The 22,383-nt window shown below is 36.1% G+C and overlaps 1 protein-coding gene across 1 annotated transcript in view; it reads right to left on the reverse strand.

The window, feature by feature from the left end:
* The window catches only part of LOC134671330 (uncharacterized), a 123,626-nt gene that overhangs the window by 38,859 nt on the left and 62,384 nt on the right, over positions 1–22,383 (reverse strand). Inside the window, exon 6 of the mRNA XM_063529158.1 lies at positions 5,097–5,358. Coding sequence (XP_063385228.1) covers positions 5,097–5,358 — 262 coding nt within the window. The remainder of the gene's footprint in view (positions 1–5,096; positions 5,359–22,383) is intronic.

Raw genomic sequence — 22,383 nt, forward strand, 5'->3', positions numbered from 1 at the left:
AATAAAAAAATTCGCAAAAAATTTAAATCGTGTTTAACCAAACTGTTATGTTATCACTTACATAAAGATACATAAAGGGCTCCTAAATATGACAATTGTTTTTGAAAAGCTATGTGGGAAATAAAATTTATAAGGGGCATCGAAATTAGAAAAAAATTGTCGCCCACCCGGATTCCGAAATACTTATGCGATTTGCTCGAACACGCCGCGGCTTGACGTACATCCGCTTGCTTTGAGAATCAGCCGAATACTGCCAGTACAGGTGAGGCGGGACACGAGGCGGTTCAGATACAGACGTCGGCTGTGAGAGCCCTTTGAGTTTTGCCGACGAAATTTTACTCGCGCGCTCGGACAAAATTTAAACTTCGATCACGAGTTATTTACCACAATGAAGTTAATAGTGTTTGTGCTCAGTGATAGTAAATATCATCTAGTTTAAGTATTTGACACTAAATTAGTGATACTAATGTAGAATTTTTCGTAGGATTTTTCATTATGCTCAAAAGTAGATTCCGGACAGGGCACGGGAGTAGTAATTTGAGCCTTTAGGTATTTTTAAGTGTACTCTAAAAACCAATTAATCAGTGAATTCATATGGAACCCGGTGTGAAAGTGTGGCTTCTTTATGTAAAAAAAAAATGGTAAGTATTATTTGATGCTAACCCGCGATTTTCATCACGGACAGAAAAAAAAGCGCTATAGACGATGTTTATCCGGTTTTGTAATTGGTTGTTTAGTTTCTTTCCTTTAAATCAATACTACTTACCTTTCCTAACAATGTTTTATCTGCTCAAAGAATATCTGGATTTAAATACCGAGATAGTGTTACGTAACATTGTTTTCGCACTAGATTACACCGGGCCCGACGCGCCCAACGAAGTTTGACAAGTGAGCACATAATTACGCGGAGAGCAAACATTTGAGAGAAGTTGCGGCCCGAGCGCAGTTGCCGACGTTTACTCGACGGGGCACGCTAGTTTACCTGCTATACTAAGTAACTCCTTTGCTTAAAACAAAGACTAAACAGATATCACATTGCTAAGCGTTGTTTAATAGTTCGTAAGGTCGTAAATACGGACGCAACTTAAATTGAGCGGGTGCGCCTCGCTTCATAATTGACACGGGACCTGTGTGGTTAACCACGAGTTGTCTAATATGCTCTATCTAGGTAGTAGTTGAAGTGATCTGTGGTTCAATGTGTTCAAAATCAGCTCTGATCACAAAAATGCCAATATAATCAAATATCATCACCATCATCATCATAGGCCTTTCAGTCTATTGCAGACTATACAAACAGTGTCAGGCAGGGTGACAGCGTTTTTCATGGCTGCATAAGCCAATACGGGAGCGGCAACCACGACCGCAAAACTGGCAGGTGTAGTGTGCCCGTGGCGAACAGATGTCGGGCTGATGACGCTTGGCTCGCTTACTTGCGAGTGTCTTAAACCAAACGTAAAGCATTAATAGAACCTTTTGACTGACAACACATGATTTATTTATATGTTTAGGTACTAGCGTCAAATGATTGTGTGCTGACTTGTAGTGGAACAAAAGCTCTTTCCATCGCGTTGCGCTGAGCGAGAAGTCGATCCCAAAACTGTCTACTTTATAAAAGGATCAAAGCTAAAAACTTTTCCTTCGTCATGCAAAGGGTAGATGTGAGAATATAAACCTCTTACGATGCAGATTTGAGAGATTTTATCCCGGTGCTACATTTCAAATCATTTTCATTCAAAGCGCTTACTAAACATGTTCTTTGAACGTCACCCGCATCTTTTGGTCGGTTTTGGTTTTTTCTCTAGGCACAGAATAAATAATAGTACTAGGTACAGAAGATTCATTCTCTAACAAAACGCGTCTGTTACGATTAGGACAGATACTTATAACCGCTAGGTGGCCGGGAATCGAATCGGCTAAAAATTCCAAAATATAAACTCTCGCTATTTAATTCTACTAGTCGATACAGTTAATGTTAATGATAACATTTCTCCAAGAAGCATTAGGTCTTAATATACTCGTCTGTCGTACCAAATATCCATAAAATCGAATATTTATACTCAAGAATATTGTTCGACAAGCGAAATTGACAAAAAAAGGAAACTTTGAAACACAACCATTTTCCAAAACTTATTCAACGAAAATATTGATTGAATATAATTGTAAAATATTACAATTCAAATTAACGTTACATATTAACTATTAATCAATGAATAACGTTAATTTGAATTTGATTATCATTTAAAACCTCGGAGTAATTAACAATGGAGCCGCCATTAACAGGCATTCCCCTCTGTCGAAAATAGGCGGCCAATGGTCAACCATATGTATGGACTGACGTTTATCTGACATGACGTACCTATACATTTGATGTGCCCCTCCCCCGCAAAAAACGGCAGACTATTTTGTACCGAAAATTTTAGACATGGCGTCTCCCTTGTTAATTACTCCGAGTTTAAAACCATCACTTAAATAATAGTCAATTCGATCATGACATAACAACTCACAATTTGTATCAAATCACTTTGCCAATCTTGTGGATAAAACGCAACTTTCTTATTAGTTATTGATAAATGAAGAGTCTGTTACGAGCTACTGCCTTATTCGAACTTCCAGATATTCACAAGAGACGACACGTACAAGATCCATTCTAGATACGTTATAGTTTAGATATCAACTAGTTCTCTTTTGCAGCGCAATTCGGGCAACCAATGTCACTTTTACGTTAGATAGAGTAAGATATCTATTATTAGATGTGAATTGGATCTCTAAGTCATATCCTGTGGAAATCGTTCAAGAGTATCTCCAGAATCGCGCAAATGTCAAATTTGACAGGTTAGATCTTAAACATATCGTTATCGTATCTTGGTGATGTCTAAAAGATATCTAATAGATGTCTATTTCAAAATCCGAATCGGGCCCATAGTGTGCAAAAAATATTTGCATAATGAGGGGTAGCCTGAGTTGTCCAAGGTGTTTTTGGTGTAGGTGTTAAGGTCGGGCTAATAAAAGTCGGGTCCCCCCTGCCAGCGACCCGCTAGGCGGCTTCTCTGTTCGTAGCCGCTTTCCGCTACAAACGGGAACCGTGTTATTGGCTACGCTTGTAGCACGTACTCGTAGCTTAAAGTGAGTGTTTTATTCAAAAGATTTCATCTTCTAACATTGACACGCTTTGAAAATTCCCAATCGGCCTGATTTGAACTTTAAGCTTTAAGATACCTACGTCAATTAATAGATCTAGAAACGATATGTCAGTGTCAAGAGTGACGTTTTTGTTTGAAGTTCGAATCGGGCAGTTTATCACAATTGTAAAAATTACATTTCGCGTCTAGTAATGGCAACGGTGTAATCCTACTGGGGGCTCAAATGCTCTGTGGCGTTATGCTAATTGAATTCGGTTAACGACAGGGTCGCCAAGGTAAACCAGCTGGGGTCGACAGTTCATTATGTGCCTGCAAACATTTTACAAACACCCCCCCTTTATGACGCCTTGCAATTATCAACGCGTATTGCAAGCTGCCAGATAAGGATTTTGTTTGCAAAGTTAATTTTTGTTTAGCAGTAAGAATTAATTCGATGTTTATTGATTTAAGACTAGCTATTTCAATTTATTCTTGCTAAAGGTACGAGTAGGTACTTACCTGAATATAATGTACAAAAAGAATTAAAAGTAAATTGTTGTTCGACCATTTATTGTTAAACTACGTAGATTCTTCTTAGAACCTTTATTCTTGTTTTGTCTCTAATGATTTCAACGTCTTTAAGTGCCATAAGAACTATTTACGATCTGCCTTTCTTTTGAGTGTTAGAAATATATGTATTTATCACAATACATAATTATCTTTGTCACCCAGACTCAAATGAGTCTTCTAGTTATATTGCTTTCTTTAATCAACGTATTTTCAATTATCATCCAAGCGTACTTGATAAGGATACCTATTGAATTTGCAGACTGCGTCAAAATTGGTCCCAAGAGCGTGAATTTCAACATCGTTGGCTGTTACAAATTACATCTGATACCGAAAACTGCGGAGGCTACTGATCAGGCCACGATAAGATATCTATTTATACTTACATTATGAGTAGGAATTATTCGTTGGTTTTTAATACTTAAGCAATTGTAAAAGGAGACTGAGATGACGAATGTAAGATGAAGATTGTTACGAAGAGGTATGTGACATATTAACATTTTGGAACCTCGTCCGATGATATTACTTCATTTGTATTACTCGATTAAATAAAACTAAAATCAATGGATAACTAATGCATAATCGAAACATCATGTTCTTGTTTCATTGTTCAACTCAATTAATAAATTTATGCTGGAAACTAAATACGTAGCTACGTAAGGTTTTTAAATTTTTGGTTATTCAGTATGCAGACAGTTCTGAAACGCTTGAATAAATTTCGGATGCCGATTAAATTTTCAATGTAGACTAACAACATGGAATGTGTAGAACTCGAACAAAGTTTGCTTCATTAAGCCAAATGAAACCAGTTTAATTAAGGTAATATAATGGGGAAATTGAGCGGTTTCGAGAACTAGGCATGATATAAACGGCAGACCGGCAACAAAATGCTGAAATACCTTATCGATTGCGTTGTTCCGCATATTTCGGCCAGACCGAAATTCGACGCACGCTCGTGAATATACCCTCACTGTATTACATTTTTTTACAAGCTATTTTGAGTTCCGTACGTTTAAACCTCGTGACTGAATTTTGGCATTAATTTATAGAGACCTTTGCACAATCTTGCACTAAATTGCGTAAATGTACCCATAGAAAATTATTCTCATCTACGAATTAAAAAATCTGTAGTTCTAATGTCTCTGCGCAAAAAAAATCTCTGAAACAGTGATATTTAAGCTAGATCACTTGTCAGTAAAAATCTTGAAAGGCTTCAGAAAGTACATATATAGATACGTTTGTCCGTTTTGTCGACTAAATAGTATTTAGTTTTAAGTTTAGTCTGTTATGTTATTTAGTATGTTAGTCTGTAAGGTATTTGCAATATACGGACCTTGTTGCCTGATTTAAATTTCTAAATAAATAAATTGTTGTTCGGTACTGTAAGTTTAGTTAATTCCATGCACTAACCTGAACTGATCTCTGGAATTAAGCGTCTCCTGCTTAATGGACAGTATGACGGGGCCGAGGTCCTCGTCATTGGTGAAGTAGTTCCAGTGCTCAGAGCCGTAGAAGTACTTCTCGTAGGTCTCCTGCTCCACAGAGGTGAGTTCGAAGGCCCCTGAGCGCTCCCATTGCTCCTCGATGACGGTCTTCTTCTTCGGCGTGCTGCCGCCATTGTCGCTGCTGTCTTCGGCTGCCTCGTCCAGCGAACCCGATCTTCGGTGGCGGTCTGTGGAGTTGAAATAACATAAAACACATCTTTGAAAAGAGTATGACTAAACGGCGGTATTGGTAATAGACTAATCGAAGGTGAGCGTTTTCCAAAAAAAATTACATTTCATTCATGTGTTCTAATTATTGACTTCTTGGGCTTATTTTACTCGGAATCATTTGTGCATTCACGTCTCATAAATGAAAAAATGTGTCCCAAAATGTTGTATGAAAAAATATTTTTCCAGTGCGCCACGTTCATACAAATAAAAAAACCGGGCAAGTGCGAGTCGGACTCGCGCACGAAGGGTTCCGTACCATAATGCAAAAAAAACAAAAAAAAGCAAAAAGAAAACGGTCACCCATCCAAGTACTGACCCCTCCCGACGTTGCTTAACTTTGGTCAAAAATCACGTTTGTTGTATGGGAGCCCAATTTAAATCTTTATTTTATTCTGTTTTTAGTATTTGTTGTTATAGCGGCAACAGAAATACATCATCTGTGAAAATTTCAACTGTCTAGCTATTACGGTTCGTGAGATACAGCCTGGTGACAGACGGACGGACGGACGGACGGACGGACGGACAGCGAAGTCTTAGTAATAGGGTCCCGTTTTACCCTTTGGGTACGGAACCCTAAAAACTTTACAAAAATGTGGCGATCTGGAAAGGAAATCTTGGGCACATTTTTTTTATGTATGAGGCGTCAATGTACAATTGATTCTGAGTAAAATGAGCCCAAGAAGTCAATATTTTGAAGACATGAATGAAATGTAATTTTTTTTTGGAAAAGGCTCAGTTACCCTTCATGTATGAATAACTCAGTTATCTATGAGTTGACAACTGCCTTGTGGTAACCAGTTTGTCAGATAAGGACGGTTTAACCCGCCTTAAGGGTCAATTTCACCAAACGAGCATTTTTGTCTAATTTCCATGGAATTTTGAAATACCAACATTACACAAAAAAAAAATGTGCTGAGAATTTGATAAAAAATATAATAAATATTAATTTTCTTATGGGATAAAAATATTCATAAAATTATAAAAGTTATTTAAATTTAAAATTTTGGTCAGGGCACGGGAATTAGTGTGTCCATGGAAATTAGATTTTACTAGGACGGAAATTAGAACACGGCACGGGAATTGTTTTCTTAACTTATTTTGGTACTTAAAACTATTATTTATGTATATTTTAATCTACAATAATATACTGCAACCATACTGAAGTGGCATCGGACATATTTACCTTCTTTAATTTTAGTTTCGAATGACAAATCTACGAAAGTATGTTACACTAAAAACTACGTATATGACTAATCCTTTCCTTTATTTTAATGGCAACTAATCTCTCTTTCTTAGTAAAAGATACATATTTCAAAACAATACTTTGAGTAGTTTCGTAAACTTGTCCGCCTTTACATACAAAACTATTCATTAAAAAGTGTCATTATGTATCTGCATGTAGATAGGTACAAGGTGTATGATCTGGTATATGGTCTTATAGGAAATGATACTAAGAAATAAATAGGAATAGAATATGCTGCCTTCATAAATTAATAACCCAAAAAATTGTTTGAACACATATGAGGTAAGGTGGGGTAAGACTATCACCGGGGTAAGACTATCACTTGTATGGAATCCTCATACTGTTAGTCTTGCCCCGATCAAAATAAACTAAGTTAGTCTTACCCCGCCTTACTTTACACATAGGTATACGGGGTGTCCCTGCCCTGCGGGAAAATCTTCAAAGCGTAGGTTGGTTAAGTAATTTCTCAAAAATATCATAATCTTCCTAAAAAAAACTTGCTTACAAAATACCCCCTGGCACTGACTAAAATAACCGACTTGGTTTCACATTACATCCCAAAACTTTTTTGTAGTAGAGTAGAAGAACTGCGTTGCATCTTTTTACATGAATTGAAATGATCCCATCTCTTTTTGTAGGCTGTCCTTCTTTTCGGGTAAACATACCCATACCATACTGATACTATGTATATACATATCATAATACATCTTTATTCATACTCACATCGTCCATCGTAGTGTACCTTTATTTTCCCTACTAATTGTAAGAACTAAAAGGTAACGTTGCGCATATATTTCTATAGGATTACAAACTTAATTATGCAGTTATCTTTAGAACGTGACTAATATTGCAGTATTATTAGATTTTTATTGGCTTAAAAAGCTAAAACCTAATTACGTTTCAAATTTGGAACTTGTGGGTATGCTAGAAGTACCTTAAAATAATATTGATTGAGAGTGATTGTGCCAGTGACAAAACTAAGGGATTTTAAAGTGTATTAATTCTTAGACTACATGCTCAAATTAAATGTTATTTAGATAGAATGTTATTGAGATTTGATGGTACGGCCGTGCCACTTTGTTTTGCTCGACTTGGCGGCGGCACTGCCGTGCCCCCAGATCCTTTGTCCTTCTTCAGGCCTCAAACTATCTCCATGCCAAATATGTATTATCAAGATGATATTGTTTCAGCGGCTTAAGCGTGACGAGATAACAGACAGACAGACAGAGATACTTTCGCATTTATAATATAGTAAGAATAGGATATATTTATTTTTTCTTGTACCTATTAGAAAAGCTAATTTATAACAACTAATCTATTAAACGAGCAATTCTTGTATATATTTCGGGGATCTCGGAAACAGCTCTAACGATTTCGATGAAATTTGATCATATATGGGCGTTTTCTGGGATGAAAAATCGATCTAGCTAGGTGTCTCTGGGAAAACGCGCATTTTTGAGTTTTTAGGTAGGTATATGTTTTTCGAGCAAAGCTCGGTCTCCCAGATATTTAAATTTTATACGGCTTACGCTGTCAGCTGTCAAATTTACAAAATAAAACCATTGTAAATTTGATTCATTTTGTTTCATGTAACCTTAGGTACGGGTATTATAATATGTAATAATTCCAAAAATAGTTTTATGTTTATATAATATTTTAATATTATAATATGATAAATGAATAAGGTAAGGTGGCGCAAGACTAACAGTACGAGGATTCGGACAAGTGATAGTCTTACCCCAGTGTCGTCTTACCCCACCTTACCTTACGTATTAAAATTGCCCGGGTTATTCGGGTCCACCCTGTAAGTATGTACTATAGTACTTATACTAAAAAACCGTTCATAGATTTTTGTGCATTCTCTGAGATTTCCTTAAATGTAAAATAGAAAGATATACGTCATATTATTATTACATATAATATATATTCAATGCCAATATATATATATATATGTAATAATAATATGACGTAAACATTACCAATTAACTTACAGTGCCCCCAATTAAAAATTTGTTGACAATAAATGTAATACTTTCTAATTCCCGTGCCACTTAATCAGCTGTTTTAGGTAAATATTCTATGGGAATTAGGGCACGGAAATTAGAATTCGTAATAAAAAAATACGCCAAAAATTTAAATCGTTTTTAACCAAACTGTTATGTTATCGCTTACATAAAGATACATAAAGGGCTCCTAAATATGACAATTGTTTTTGAAAAGCTATGTGGGAAATAAAATTTATAAGGGGCATCGAAATTAGAAAAAAATTGTCGCCCACCCGGATTCCGAAATACTTATGCGATTTGCTCGAACACGCCGCGGCTTGACGTACATCCGCTTGCTTTGAGAATCAGCCGAATATTGCCAGTACAGGTGAGGCGGGACACGAGGCGGTTCAGATACAGACGTCGGCTGTGAGAGCCCTTTGAGTTTTGCCGACGAAATTTTACTCGCGCGCTCGGACAAAATTTAAACTTCGATCACGAGTTATTTACCACAATGAAGTTAATAGTGTATGTGCTCAGTGATAGTAAATATCATCTAGTTTAAGTATTTGACACTAAATTAGTGATACTAATGTAGAATTTTTCGTAGGATTTTTCATTATGCTCAAAAGTAGATTCCGGACAGGGCACGGGAGTAGTAATTTGAGCCTTTAGGTATTTTTAAGTGTACTCTAAAAACCAATTAATCAGTGAATTCATAGGGAACCCGGTGTGAAAGTGTGGCTTCTTTATGTAAAAAAAAAATCGTAAGTATTATTTGATGCTAACCCGCGATTTTCATCACGGACAGAAAAAAAATCGTGTCCAGAAATTGACCCTTAAATATCAATTTCACAGGTGAGGGCACTGACGGCATCTTATCAATTTGTGGCTTCATACGGGTCAAAATCTGATGACTATCATCAGGGTAAACCAGCTTTAGTGCCCGACCAGACGTCATATTTAAAACATAGAGAAGTATGAATAGAGACCAAAAGTTTACTCGATACAGGTGCTTTCTCTTTTGTTTAATTGGGTACCTACCTACCTCAACACGACTACACTACAAGACACACACACTACACTACAAGATAATTACACCGTACATATTCTGAACACCATTTTTACCTGAACTATAAGAGATATAAGGTTACACTGTACACTTATGTTTATGTATAACATTAATTTCACATGACATGCTAACATAAAAAATGTACAAGTACCTATGCCCACAAAATAAATGTCTTTTTCTCAAAAATGGACGGCAAAGTCGACTTTGCCGTCTAAAAAATAGGTCGCGAAGCGCGTAGTTTATGGTCAGTCAAAAATTAAAAAGTTAAAAACATTGCAGTCTCGATTTTGGGACTGCAATGTTGCATACAAATTCCATTATTTGTCGAGTTCCAAACTTTTTAAAAGTTGAAATGACCATATCAAATGAAGGCACAGGCCCATTAAACAGCCAAACAGATGATTAGTACCGCGACTATTTAGATGTCTCAAATAGGTTGGCGTATTTTTGGCAGAAAAATACACTTCTATTTTTTTATTAAAAAAAATAAAAAGGCGGCAAGGGCATTTTCCTGTCAAAATATATATGTAAGAACGTTGCTTTTGTAAAATATTTCTATGATATTTATATTTCTTGCACCATTTTTGAGAAAAGCACTATATATGACTCGGCTGGAAGGCTACTTGCTGGCTTCGGATTCAATTAAACGGACTCCCAAGGTCGTCCGTTTAAAACGAATCCTCAGCCTGCAAGTAGCTACTTCCGAGCCTCGACAATAATGTACTATTACATATGTATTTTTCTTACCCATCAAATGCTATTTTCTACGTAAATATGATTATGGAATTACAAGAAAATGTACCCGACAACCACCGCAATGTCTTTGCGATTCATAATTTGATAAGACAAGACATTCCGTGTGTAGGTATTGTGGTAGAAGTCATTTTTAAATCAGCTATAAGCATGACAAGATAATCTCATTATATCTACCCTCTGGTTGTTCGGGAAATGTTGGATGACAATGCGGAATTGGAGACTGTGTGCGTGTCTTTAAGCTTATTTACTGTCATATAAATAATCAAGGTGAATCCTGGGATTTATTACATCTCGTATTCTTGACGTGATATGTGCGTTTGTGGTCTGGGAATGCCGTTATCGGCTGGCCCACAGCCCGTCACATGTCAGGTTTAAACCTAGAAGCTTATTGCTCTCTCCTCATATATTGTGAATATACAATACGTGTCGGTTGAAAAAATATAATATTTTACGTCTTTGTCGTCTTTTGCTTACGACAAGTGAAATATTATTTTCATCAGACTTGCTCGAAAAACATCTTATTTTATGCATGTGTACTGAAGGATAAAGGGCATTGTTCCCGCGGAAGTTATCAATTATGGAAAAAAAAACTATAACACCCTCGTCGGCATCACCTAAATTTTTGCACTCATGTTAAATATCTGTAGGATTAAAGTAAATTAGGTAATAAATAGTTTTCATGCAACAATTTGAAAAAAACTGAAATATAAATTGTTTTCCATACATTGATAACAATATATAATATATATGTCGGCGGCCGATCGTAAGATCAGGCAGATCGTAATGTTCCTGTGTAATGTTTTGAGGATAGTCACATTAATCCAAGATATATGTAGGATAGGTTCGTTAGGTTGCTTCAGATGCCCGAAGGGCAAACTGCCCAGAAATAGGAGCCCCGCGTAGCGGGGCTTCGTCGGCTCAGGGAACGAGTCAAAGATTTTCACGTTTCACGATATGCCTGATCTTACGATCGGCCGCCGACATATATATTGCATTAAGAATATTAAGTTTAGGCACTGTAGGTATATATAAAACTTACCTACAGATGTTTTAACAAACTGTCCGACTGAGTTATCTAAAATGTCACTACGAATTGTTACCGTCACTTTTTGTTCAAAAAAGTTTGGAAAAGTTAACAAATGGCCACGTGGAAAATGGCAAGCGGCAGCGAGGGTTTGCGGACAAATTCAGGGGCTATAAATAATAGTTGGTGTGGAACGGAGCCAGGTTCTATTGCATAAACAATAGGATGAACTTAACTCTAAATTCACACTAAAATAGATATTTCAGTTGTGAAAATAGAATAGCATTAAGACTTTAAGTGTGCTTTGAGGTTAGGTTAAGATGAAGTTACTGAAAAATAGGTAACTATCCAACTATAGTCCTTAAGTACAGCTATGGTCCAGTTTTTAACGTTGATTCTTAACGATCCTTTATGATTTGTACTCGTTACATTTATTTTGGAGCTTAGGTACACTAATGCTTTTTCTATAGGTATTATATACTCAATTTACTCAACATAATTTGAAAAAAACTTATACATATTTTACTGGAACTTGAATTTGGACCATAGTTGTAAGTTATGGACAAATATTACCTACCCTAATTTTACGGATACTATTGGTGAATCATTTACAATATTAAACCAATTTAATAATAAAATTAATATCAGTATAATTTTAAGGTTACCGGTCTTAAAATACTGAACATATATATTTCTAATGATGTACAGTGGATCGTCCGTCGTGGGTATGCAGGGTATGTCCTTAAACTACGTCGAAGACCACCGGTGGACGGGCAGCAGCGTCCCTCAAATTCGGTGTACTCGACTGCGATCGCCAACCCGCCTGCCAAGCGTGGCGATTATGGCATTCACCCCCCAAAAGGGCCAAAGGACCTATGTTCAGCAGTGGACGTCTTATGGCTGAGATGATGATGATGATGATGTACAGTGGCGTTCAAAAGTGCATGGATAGATGTCGACCGTAATGCCTTAATATTACGGTTGAAACATGTCCATGCACTTTTGGACGCCGGTGTACTTATAGCTCTACGGACAAAAGGTTTTTTTTCAATCGCTAATGACTTCTGCACGTGTTGCGAGCAGGTGATAGTTTGCCATAATAAAAATAATCATGGTTAAATATATCCCGTGAGTATTTTCTTCAATCAATGTAAGTTAACTGTGCATCAAAGAAATGGCGAGGAAGGTAAACAGAGTGATTGATGATCAGCTAAGGATACAAAAAAGAATCAGGAAAGTCTCGCGAGGCCATTGGGATATTTCGCTGTAATCAGTTTGAAAATCAAGCGAAGACGAATCTATATTAGCTGAGAGATTTTTATTTTAATGGATTAAGTCGAATTGCACCCATTACAGGTATTTTACAGAAAGTAAGCTCTGTTTGATATCGTAGATACTAAAATTACAGTTCAGTACTAATATGTTAATTTAGTATCAGAAATATCAAACCAGAGCTTGATAAGTAAGTAATTCATTAACAGACAATAAAATAACTTCAAGAAACAGTTATTGCTTATGTATTTTTTCTACTCGTCGACTTTAGTGGTTGAATTAAGACTTCGTAAACAAAACTATATAATCGCATACTCATCACTATTGGCTCAATTATAATGACTTCTTTAATTACAAAACACTTAAGTGAACTATAATGATTTTGACCAATACCCACCATCAGATCCTGGCCGGGTGACAATCAAACCAACTGCGAAGGCAATTTTTAACAAAAATAAAATGAGTTTATACCTAACTTATAATTTTATAACTATCTATCTACATCCAGGATAATACGAATATCCTGAAAATCTGCTTTAGACAACTATATGAACTATATCGCAACTGACTAGGAAAAGGACATTAGAAGACATTATTTTTATACATAAAATATACATTTAAAAATTTCTTACTCTAAACCTGAACCCTAAATAATCAAGAGATCAAAAGCCTGTTTTAAATATGTATTGTTACATTTGATAGTTAAAAGAAGCGCTGGTGGCCTAGCGGTAAGAGCGTGCGACTTTCAATCCGGAGGTCGCGGGTTCAAACCCCGGCTCGTACCAATGAGTTTTTCGGAACTTATGTACGAAATATCATTTGATATTTGCCAGTCGCTTTTCGGTGAAGGAAAACATCGTGAGGAAACCGGACTAATCCCAATAAGGCCTGGTTTCTCCTCTGGGTTGGAAGGTCAGATGGCAGTCGCTTTCGTAAAAACTAGTGCCTACGTCAAATCATGGGATTAGTTGTCAAGCGGACCCCAGGTTCCCATGAGCCGTGGCAAAATGCCGGGATAACGCCAGGAAGAAGAGACATTTGATAGTTAAAATAATTCTAACATATTTTCACACATAGGTATGTCTGCTAGAAAAAAAGAAAAGACTAAAGTACCCACATCGCGAACAGAATAAACAAGAACATATTTACTTACTTACATAGTTCACCCAGTATGTCGAATAACCAAGCCTTGCTTACCTTTTGAGAAGCAAATCTCTCTTCTCTCGTAAACTTTGTAAGCAAAACGAATTTTCGTTCATCATCATCATCATCATCTCAGCCATAAGACGTCCACTGCTGAACATAGGCCTCCCCCTTGAATGGGGGGTGAATGCCATAATCGCCACGCTTGGCAGGCGGGTTGGCGATCGCAGTCGAGTACACCGAATTTGAGGGACGCTGCTGCCCGTCCACCGGTGGCCTTGGACGTAGTTTAAGGACATACCCGGGTCCCCTTTTCGTTACCCTTGTGTATTCGAGTAATGCACATTATTTCGTTTATTTAGTACAAATCGGGCAATATGCACCTAAAAGGGTTTAAAAGAGGTGGAAAGGGAGAATAGTTATTTGTTTTACAAGGGGGCAAAGTTGTTGTTTAACCGCTCGTGCTAATATTGATACCTGAGCAAGCGAAAGATTCCAAAATTGAACCACGAGCGTAGCGAGTGGTTCGAAAAATGGAATCTTGAGCGTTGCGAGGGTTTCAAAGCACGAGGGTTAAACAAAATTTGCCCCCGAGTGAAACACAAAATTTTTCACCACACCAACCCAAAGCAAATATTAAATGTAAAATATCAAACAAAATCAAACCAAATCAAATCCATATGAATGTTATCAAATATTTTTCATCCAAAATCATCATTTAAAAGTCAATTCTACCAGCAAACATAAGAAAACAACTCAAAATTTGCATTTGATTACTTTGCCTTACATGTGAATAAAACGCAACTTTGCTATCAGTTTTTGAAGTGCAAAGTAAGGCTTTCCGAGTTGGTGTGGTGAAAAATATTTTGTCTTATGCATCAGTGATGCTAACGCGTCAGAGACAGCAATATCTTAGTCTCTTACAGTATGATTATCCCTCGTCGAGATGAAAATTGAATATTCTATGCTACGGGATTGCTGTTTAGTACAGCGTAGAATGTGTTTTATATGAAGTCCGTGAGCTATACGGCGCTAGTTAATTCAATTTTACTTTCATATATATGTAACGACATATACAGTAAAATTAAATTTTCATGACACCGACGCGGTATGAAATAATATGAAAACCTTTATTAAAAACACATTCGAGTAAATGTACATAGTCACACTTCATTCCAACAGGAAATAGAACGAAAAGCTATACTTTAAATGTCATACAACAAATATCATTAAAAAAGAAAATAACATGAAAACATTTATTTTAAATATATAAGTTATGAGTATTAATTTATTACAGTTAATAATTTCATCATTGCGTTCCCATTGTAAGAAATATTACTTTCAGTAAAACTTTAAGACGGGTCCAGACGGCTGCAACGTGAAAAGTAATCCATTGTAATGTTACACGAATTCAGCGTGTGGTCTGCACTACGAGCATTAGGGGTCATCCATTAATTACATCACACGTTTAGGGGGAGGGAGGGGGTCAAGAAAATGTGACATATTGTGACATGGGGGAGGGGGGAGACACAAACTTTGTGACATCACTTTAACTTCATCAGTAACCGAAAATTTATTTAAATTATTTTATTCGCTGTACATTTAAATAACAAGTTTTTAAAACGATAATCGTTTTTATTCGTTTAATTTTCTTTCCTAAGCAGTTTTGAGTTATACAATTACTAATATTTATATCGCCAAAAATATTAATAATACTTAGGTACTTACTTAACTCGATTTGGCGATTTCGTCGAAAAAATGTGACGTCACACTAGGGGGGAGGGGTTTGCCAAATGTGACCAAGTGTGACAAGGAGGGGGGAGGGGTCAAAAAACCTAGAAATTCGTGTGACGTAATTAATGGGTGACCCCTTAGGTACATGTAACGCTCGTGCTGGATCCATTACCTGTCGGTTCTTAGCGCGCGTCCACACTTTGACGCTACACGTAATCTTACATTACACGTTCCACCCGTCTGGATCCGGCTTTAATATCCTGAATATAATTAGTACTCCAACAAACATTTTTATTACTACTTATAAATAAATATTATAGGACATTCTTACACAGATTGACTAAGTCCCACAGTAAGAAGGCTTTATTTATCTGTAAGTAATTTACCTAAATGTCACAGGGATACATTTCAAATTTACCTGTCATCGTTAATTTACTTTAAAAAACAAAGGTCGATTTACTCATGACGTGGCACTTGAGAATTGTTTGATTAAATTAGGTATCACGCAACGCTCTTGCAGACAAACTGGAATTAAAGATTCAAGTGCCATTAGTATGAATAAACGATGCGTCGATCAACATAAAGTGGTTTTACTCTCACGGGTAACAGTTTATGTTAGGATAAGTACCTATATAAAAGAAAGGTCGGGATACTGACCACAATAAAATGATATCAATGTCGGGTACCCCAAAATTGACGAATAGAAGAAAAATGGCTATTGTGGCAACGATCAGGCAAGCCGATACCTTTCGTATGTCTATGTACATTGTACATACACGAATATATTACAGAAGTTTTTTACTTAAAGCTTTTTTGAATTCGGAATATTTTATGTAATTTTTATTCAGAACAACATGCTCTTTCGATCCTAATAGGAGAAAGTGTCCCAAAATTTCCATAGATTTTTGGGTCTTCCATTTTGTTACCGTCATACAAAGTGTATGAAAAATAGCAACGGAATGGAAATAAAAAGCTTGGGAAACCTTTTCTGGGATCGAAAGAGCTCGTGATTTGTGCAAAAAGGTAAAATAATGAAATTCAATCGCGTTAGACCCGTCAATTATATTTAATTATCTCGCCATTCGGAGTAGAAATAACAAAAAAAATGGAGTACCTTTACAACTTTGAATAAAATCGCCCAGTTATCTAAGGCTTCACATCATCCATTATTTAACCTGCTTACATCCTACCAGCACGGGTTAAAATGGGGAGATTTTTCTATACATATAATTGTGAAATATGTACCTACCTAGAGCACGTTCGATCGTAGGTACAGTCAAAGAATTAAATTTTCGACCCATTTTGTACCTTCTGCCGTATTCGAACTTCAAGATATTCACAAGAGACCACACGTACTAGATCCATTCTAGATACGTTATAGTTTAGATATCAACTAGTTCTCTTTGCAGCGCAATTCGGGCAATGTCACTCTTACGTTAGATAGAGTAAGATATCTATTAAATGTGAATTGGATCTCTTCATATCCTGTGGAAATCGTTCAAGAATATCTCCAGAATCGCGCAAATGTCAAATTTGACAGGTTAGATGTTAAACATATCGTTATCGTATCTTGGTGATGTCTAAAATATTATGTCTATTTCAAAATCCGACTCGGGCCCCTTGTCACAGCGACAATAGTATGAGGTCTCTAGCGACTTTCATATTCATTGTCACTGTGACAAGGTACGAAATGGGTCGGAAATTAAATTCATTGACTGTACAAGGTTCCATAGCAGATAGTGTTCCATATAACAGCACAAAAAACGGAATGTGGCATATAACAGCAAAAAATGACGGCGTATGAGGCTTTTTTTATCTATGAATGCAGTTTTTATTTTCTTTTTATCGGCCTTCGGCCCATAAATAAGAATACATCTGTAGCTTTTATATTTCTTAGATTTTCCTATCTGCTCCATTTAGGTAAATTAAAAACCCTGTGCATAACCATGTGTATACCTAATGCAAGTCACGACCAGTGCCCTGTTTATCAAAAGCTTGTAACTTGTAATGCAAGTGGAAGTCCCTTTCTAACAAAAACTGTCAAAAAGGGACTTCCACTTGTATTACAAGTTACAAGCTTTTGATAAACAGGGCACAGCTCTCATCAGTATACAACACTCTCATTACTGGCAATATTGCGGCTTAGGACCAAGAACCCAAGTCGGGATCATGGTATAACTTGGACAACAATCGGCGCATTTACCCAGATGGTTCGCATTAATGCGCAAGTTCCTACCACCGTTTTAGAGGTTACTTGAAATTGAAATCTCAGTTGTGCACAGCAAGGTCGCTTTTGCAGCTAAGGTGAATTATGAAATGCGAGCTTTTGTAAGCGATCCCTCAGAATGTTGTTGGCGATAACTGCGATAAGACGCCGGGAGGGCGCCAGTGCGACTATTCCCATTGCTTGCCAAAGCTCAGACGCCTCATATTCTCAGGCGAACCTATATAACGTGATCTCAAAATCCGTAACAACAATGAGTAACCACAGAGCGCACTTACTAGTAATATGGTTTGCTTGAGCTTCCGAGCCATTGGTTCTCGTTAAGCAATAGCAATTGCATCGCAGATCCGCAGACGATGTGGCAATAAATTGAAAACGTGTCGGGAATGACACAGCGTATGCCACTGCGTGTTTTAATTTAATTTAATTTACAATAAACATTGTTGGCCTACTTTAAACGACTGGGTGAATCAACTTTCGTTAATGCAAGCAGCTTAAACAGTGCACAATGTAACGACTTCATTTGTAAAAAAAATAGTACATAATACCGTATTTCCCGATAAATCTAATGTCGTAATCTCTTCCCTAAATAAGTATTTTTTTACATGACACGTGAAGAAAATCACATCAATGGGTCCGACTTGATGTGTTTAAGCCCACATTTACTTTAAGTTTTTTTTTCCGCTAAATAAATCCTCACATCTATCCTCTCTAGGTATACCTACGAGTAGAGAGGATAGAGGTGAGGATTCAACCCAACCACCCTCAACATAGATATACTAGCAATCGAGATAGCAAAAGGTGATTTTTTAAATTGGGAGGCAATAACTGTCCGATATAAATTCAAATGAAGGTCTAACTTTTATATAGTAGGTACGTAAGTATAAGTATCCAAATGTTACCTAAAAGTTCACGGTCGACTAAAAATTGTTTAATGCATCCACTTTGAAAGTTTCAACATTACCTGAATATTATTCAGGCACGTATATTTTATTTAGAATAAAGATAGTGCACACATTAAATATATGTCCTATTATGTATGTAAAAGTAATACTTTAGCAATTTCAGTTATAGCTCCACGTTTACGACCATATTGTATTAGGTACATATAAATTACAAATATCGATAATAAAGTAAAAAGAAGGTATGTAGTAAGAATGCAATTGACGGGTGCAACTCGCGTACTTTTTAAATATACTTATAAGAATGTCCATCTATGTGGACCCAGAGTTTTTTGTAAACTCTCCATAAAGATGATTCGGTGGTGGTAGTTAATGCACAATAACGACCATCACAATTATCAAAAGTTGTATGGTAATTGACCAAGAGCTGCAAGAGATATGGAATGGTTAACCATAAAATGCATTTGCCTGTATATAAAGTAGAAGATATAATACCATTAAAAATATATAATACAGAAAACATTTGGCGAATTGAACTATTTACCTGCAAAAGTTCAATATAATATGAACGCCTAAAATAACCATGCTGGCAACCTGGCAACATTCTTATTTGAAACCGGTGTCACTATTGTAGACATTTTAATTTCCTGCTGCAGGCATGGGCTTCCATCGGATACCAACATCAAATCATTGAATTGAGTATCTATTGGTAGAACTTATCTCGTCACAATAAGGTTCACGATTGGTCAATTATCTCGATCGATACGTCACATAAAACGTAATTAAGTGTGCTTGGAATGATAACGGGAATTACGGAAAATTTCAGTTTAATTGTGTATTGTGTAGTTGACATGTGTTTTAAAATATTTCGACAAAGTATTGGCTTTCATCGTACCAACAATTTTAATTTTATTCTAGTATTTTTGTATTAGTTAAGTTTTTAGTGTTCGGTGAAAATAGGTAGGTACCTATTAATAATCCTACAATCGTTGGAACAGTTTCATTTAAAGATCAGCATCTAGGTAAAAAGGTACCATAGCGTAGCAGCAAGTTAAGGGGAAATCTTTTCAGTGAATCTATAAAGTGTATAACAATGTGTTCTTTAATTTATTTTTATTACAAGCTTTTATTTTGTTTCACCTGACCGTTGTCTGTCTGTCTGACTGTCTGTGTGTAATCAAATCTTGCAAGTTAAGTTTGATCCACTTCCTGGTTTCCGATGGAGCTGAAATTTTGCATGCATGCATAAATCGGTTGACATTGCTATATTATGGTACCATCGAGCTGATCTGATGATGATGATGGAGACAGGAGGTGGCTATAGGAACTCTGTGATGAAACAATGCAACCTAATTGTGTTAGGGGTTTTTAGAATTGTCTCAATGAGTATTAGTTGTCTGTCGTAAAAAAAGTACAGTCAGCGATAAAAGCTTGTAACAAAAATGAAATTTTTGCCAAAAACTTATTTGTTGTTTAAGTGTCCTGGATACATTACCTTTCATTCTGATGAAATAGTTCAATTGATATTTATTACAGCTTTGAATAATAATACATACTACTTGAAAGTACACAAATCCTAATAGCTTAACTACTCGTACATTACTACTGAATGTATATGTATGACAATAACACGATATAATATATGACGGCTGCCGACATATACATATGTAAATAGTACTAAACTTAAATACAATGGGTTTGAAAAACTGCCCATTATCGTAATTGTCGAAATAAAAATCAATTTCATAGCTGCGAAACAATGTTATACAGAACATACCAGAGAGCGCGTGTCAAGATATAATCTAATAAACAATATTGAAAACGTATGCCTATAGTATACATTATTACATTATGTTTACTCTCCTAACTGTCACACGAGAATAGAAATGGTAGATTTGCTTGGTCCGTTGCTTCATAAGTGTCGTGTTTAATTATGACATAAATAACTATTCAAGCAAATTTATCGTTATGAGTGTGTAGTCTTAGCCAACTAATGTGCTACATGACATTTAAGGTTGTAACACTTTAATTACATTATACATATTGTTATGAAATGGACATTCAGAGTTTTTTTACCCGAGGGAGTAAATTAAAAAAACTATATATTATTATCTAGTTTGTATCTGAATAAAAAAGGCTACGGTGGCGTGGCATGTACGTGAAAATAGTTTAATTTACTGTCATTTGACGTTCAGATTACTTATCTTTAAATTAGATCAGATTATTTCCACGTTTTAATTTTTTAAATGGATTTAAAACAATAAAAAAGCGAAATTTTAATTAGTTTGCATAAAATCAATTTGTTTTGTTGCTTATCACTTATCAGCCACTTTATTTCAAATGTAAAATGTAAAATGAGCGATCAAGATACATGGGTTACCTGCTTACCTGATATTCGTGACAGCAATGCCGGTCGTAACATGCGGTACCTGAACACTTGATATCTAACGGTATATAATAAGGCATTAATTTTTTTTGGTCGTTTCATCTCAAAACCATACTCGTATTTTAATGCAAAATAATAAATTATGTAGCAATCACATACTATTAAAATTACGAAATAAAAATAATGATACATAATCATGAATTAGCAAAGGAGGAAGAACAATCCACAGCAAAAAAATTATTGACGACAAGGACAAAAATACCTCTTTAATTTCCGCAATAGCTTTTTAATTTTCACCGAGTTTGATTTTATTAAAATGAAACATGGCAACAACAAAAGCGATAGGTACAACAATTAAATTTTGCGTGTTCCTTTTTGTTAATTAAACAAAGTTTCCCTGGCATCGAAAGTAATAACGGGAGTCTTAACGTAATAACGTTCCGTTCAAATTAGAAAAAGTTTCCGTCACGTCACCTGTAAGTGTTGAAGGGAATATTTTTCAAACGATTCTTTTCGTTGTTTGATACCTGTCCACCGTAATAGTACATTGTGTATTAAGGGCGGGAAATAAGAAATTACGAACGAGTGTCAATTTTAAGCCCGACGCGAAGCGAGGGCTTAAAATGTTCACGAGTTCGGAATTTCTTTACCGCCCGTGGCACACACAATGTTTTTCATCACACTTGTAAGGAAAAAAAGGAGAATTAATAAAAACAAACTTCTGTATAAAACACTTTTCCGCCCTAGGGCGAAAATTTCAATTTCCCGCCCGCAAGCCCTACGTGTAAATAAGTGTTTTTCATCACACTTGCTCGGAAAAGATTTTTTCCGCCCTAGGGCGAAAATTTCAATTTCCCGCCCGCAAGCCCTACGTGTAAATACATCTTTTCCGAGCAAGTGTGATGAAAAATTTTATTCGGCGCAGTAAGGGCACTAACGGAAAGCGAACGAGTATAACTTTTTGTGTCTGAACGCACGTAGCGTCTCGGTCTTTTTAACCGACTTCCAAATCCCAAAGGAGGAGGTTATCAATTCGGTTGTATGTTTTTTATTTTTTTTATTTTTTTTATTTTTTATGTTTGTTACTTCATATCTCCGTCATTACTGGACCGATTTTGAAAATTATTTTTTTGATTGAATGTATATGCAAACAGATTGGTCCCGTTTCTGTCAAAACCCAGTTCTGATGATGGGTTCCATGAGGAATCGAGGGAACTCCTCAAATGTTAAAGGCATACATA

Source organism: Cydia fagiglandana, chromosome 15 (assembly GCF_963556715.1).
Source record: "Cydia fagiglandana chromosome 15, ilCydFagi1.1, whole genome shotgun sequence".
NCBI lineage: Eukaryota > Metazoa > Arthropoda > Insecta > Lepidoptera > Tortricidae > Cydia > Cydia fagiglandana.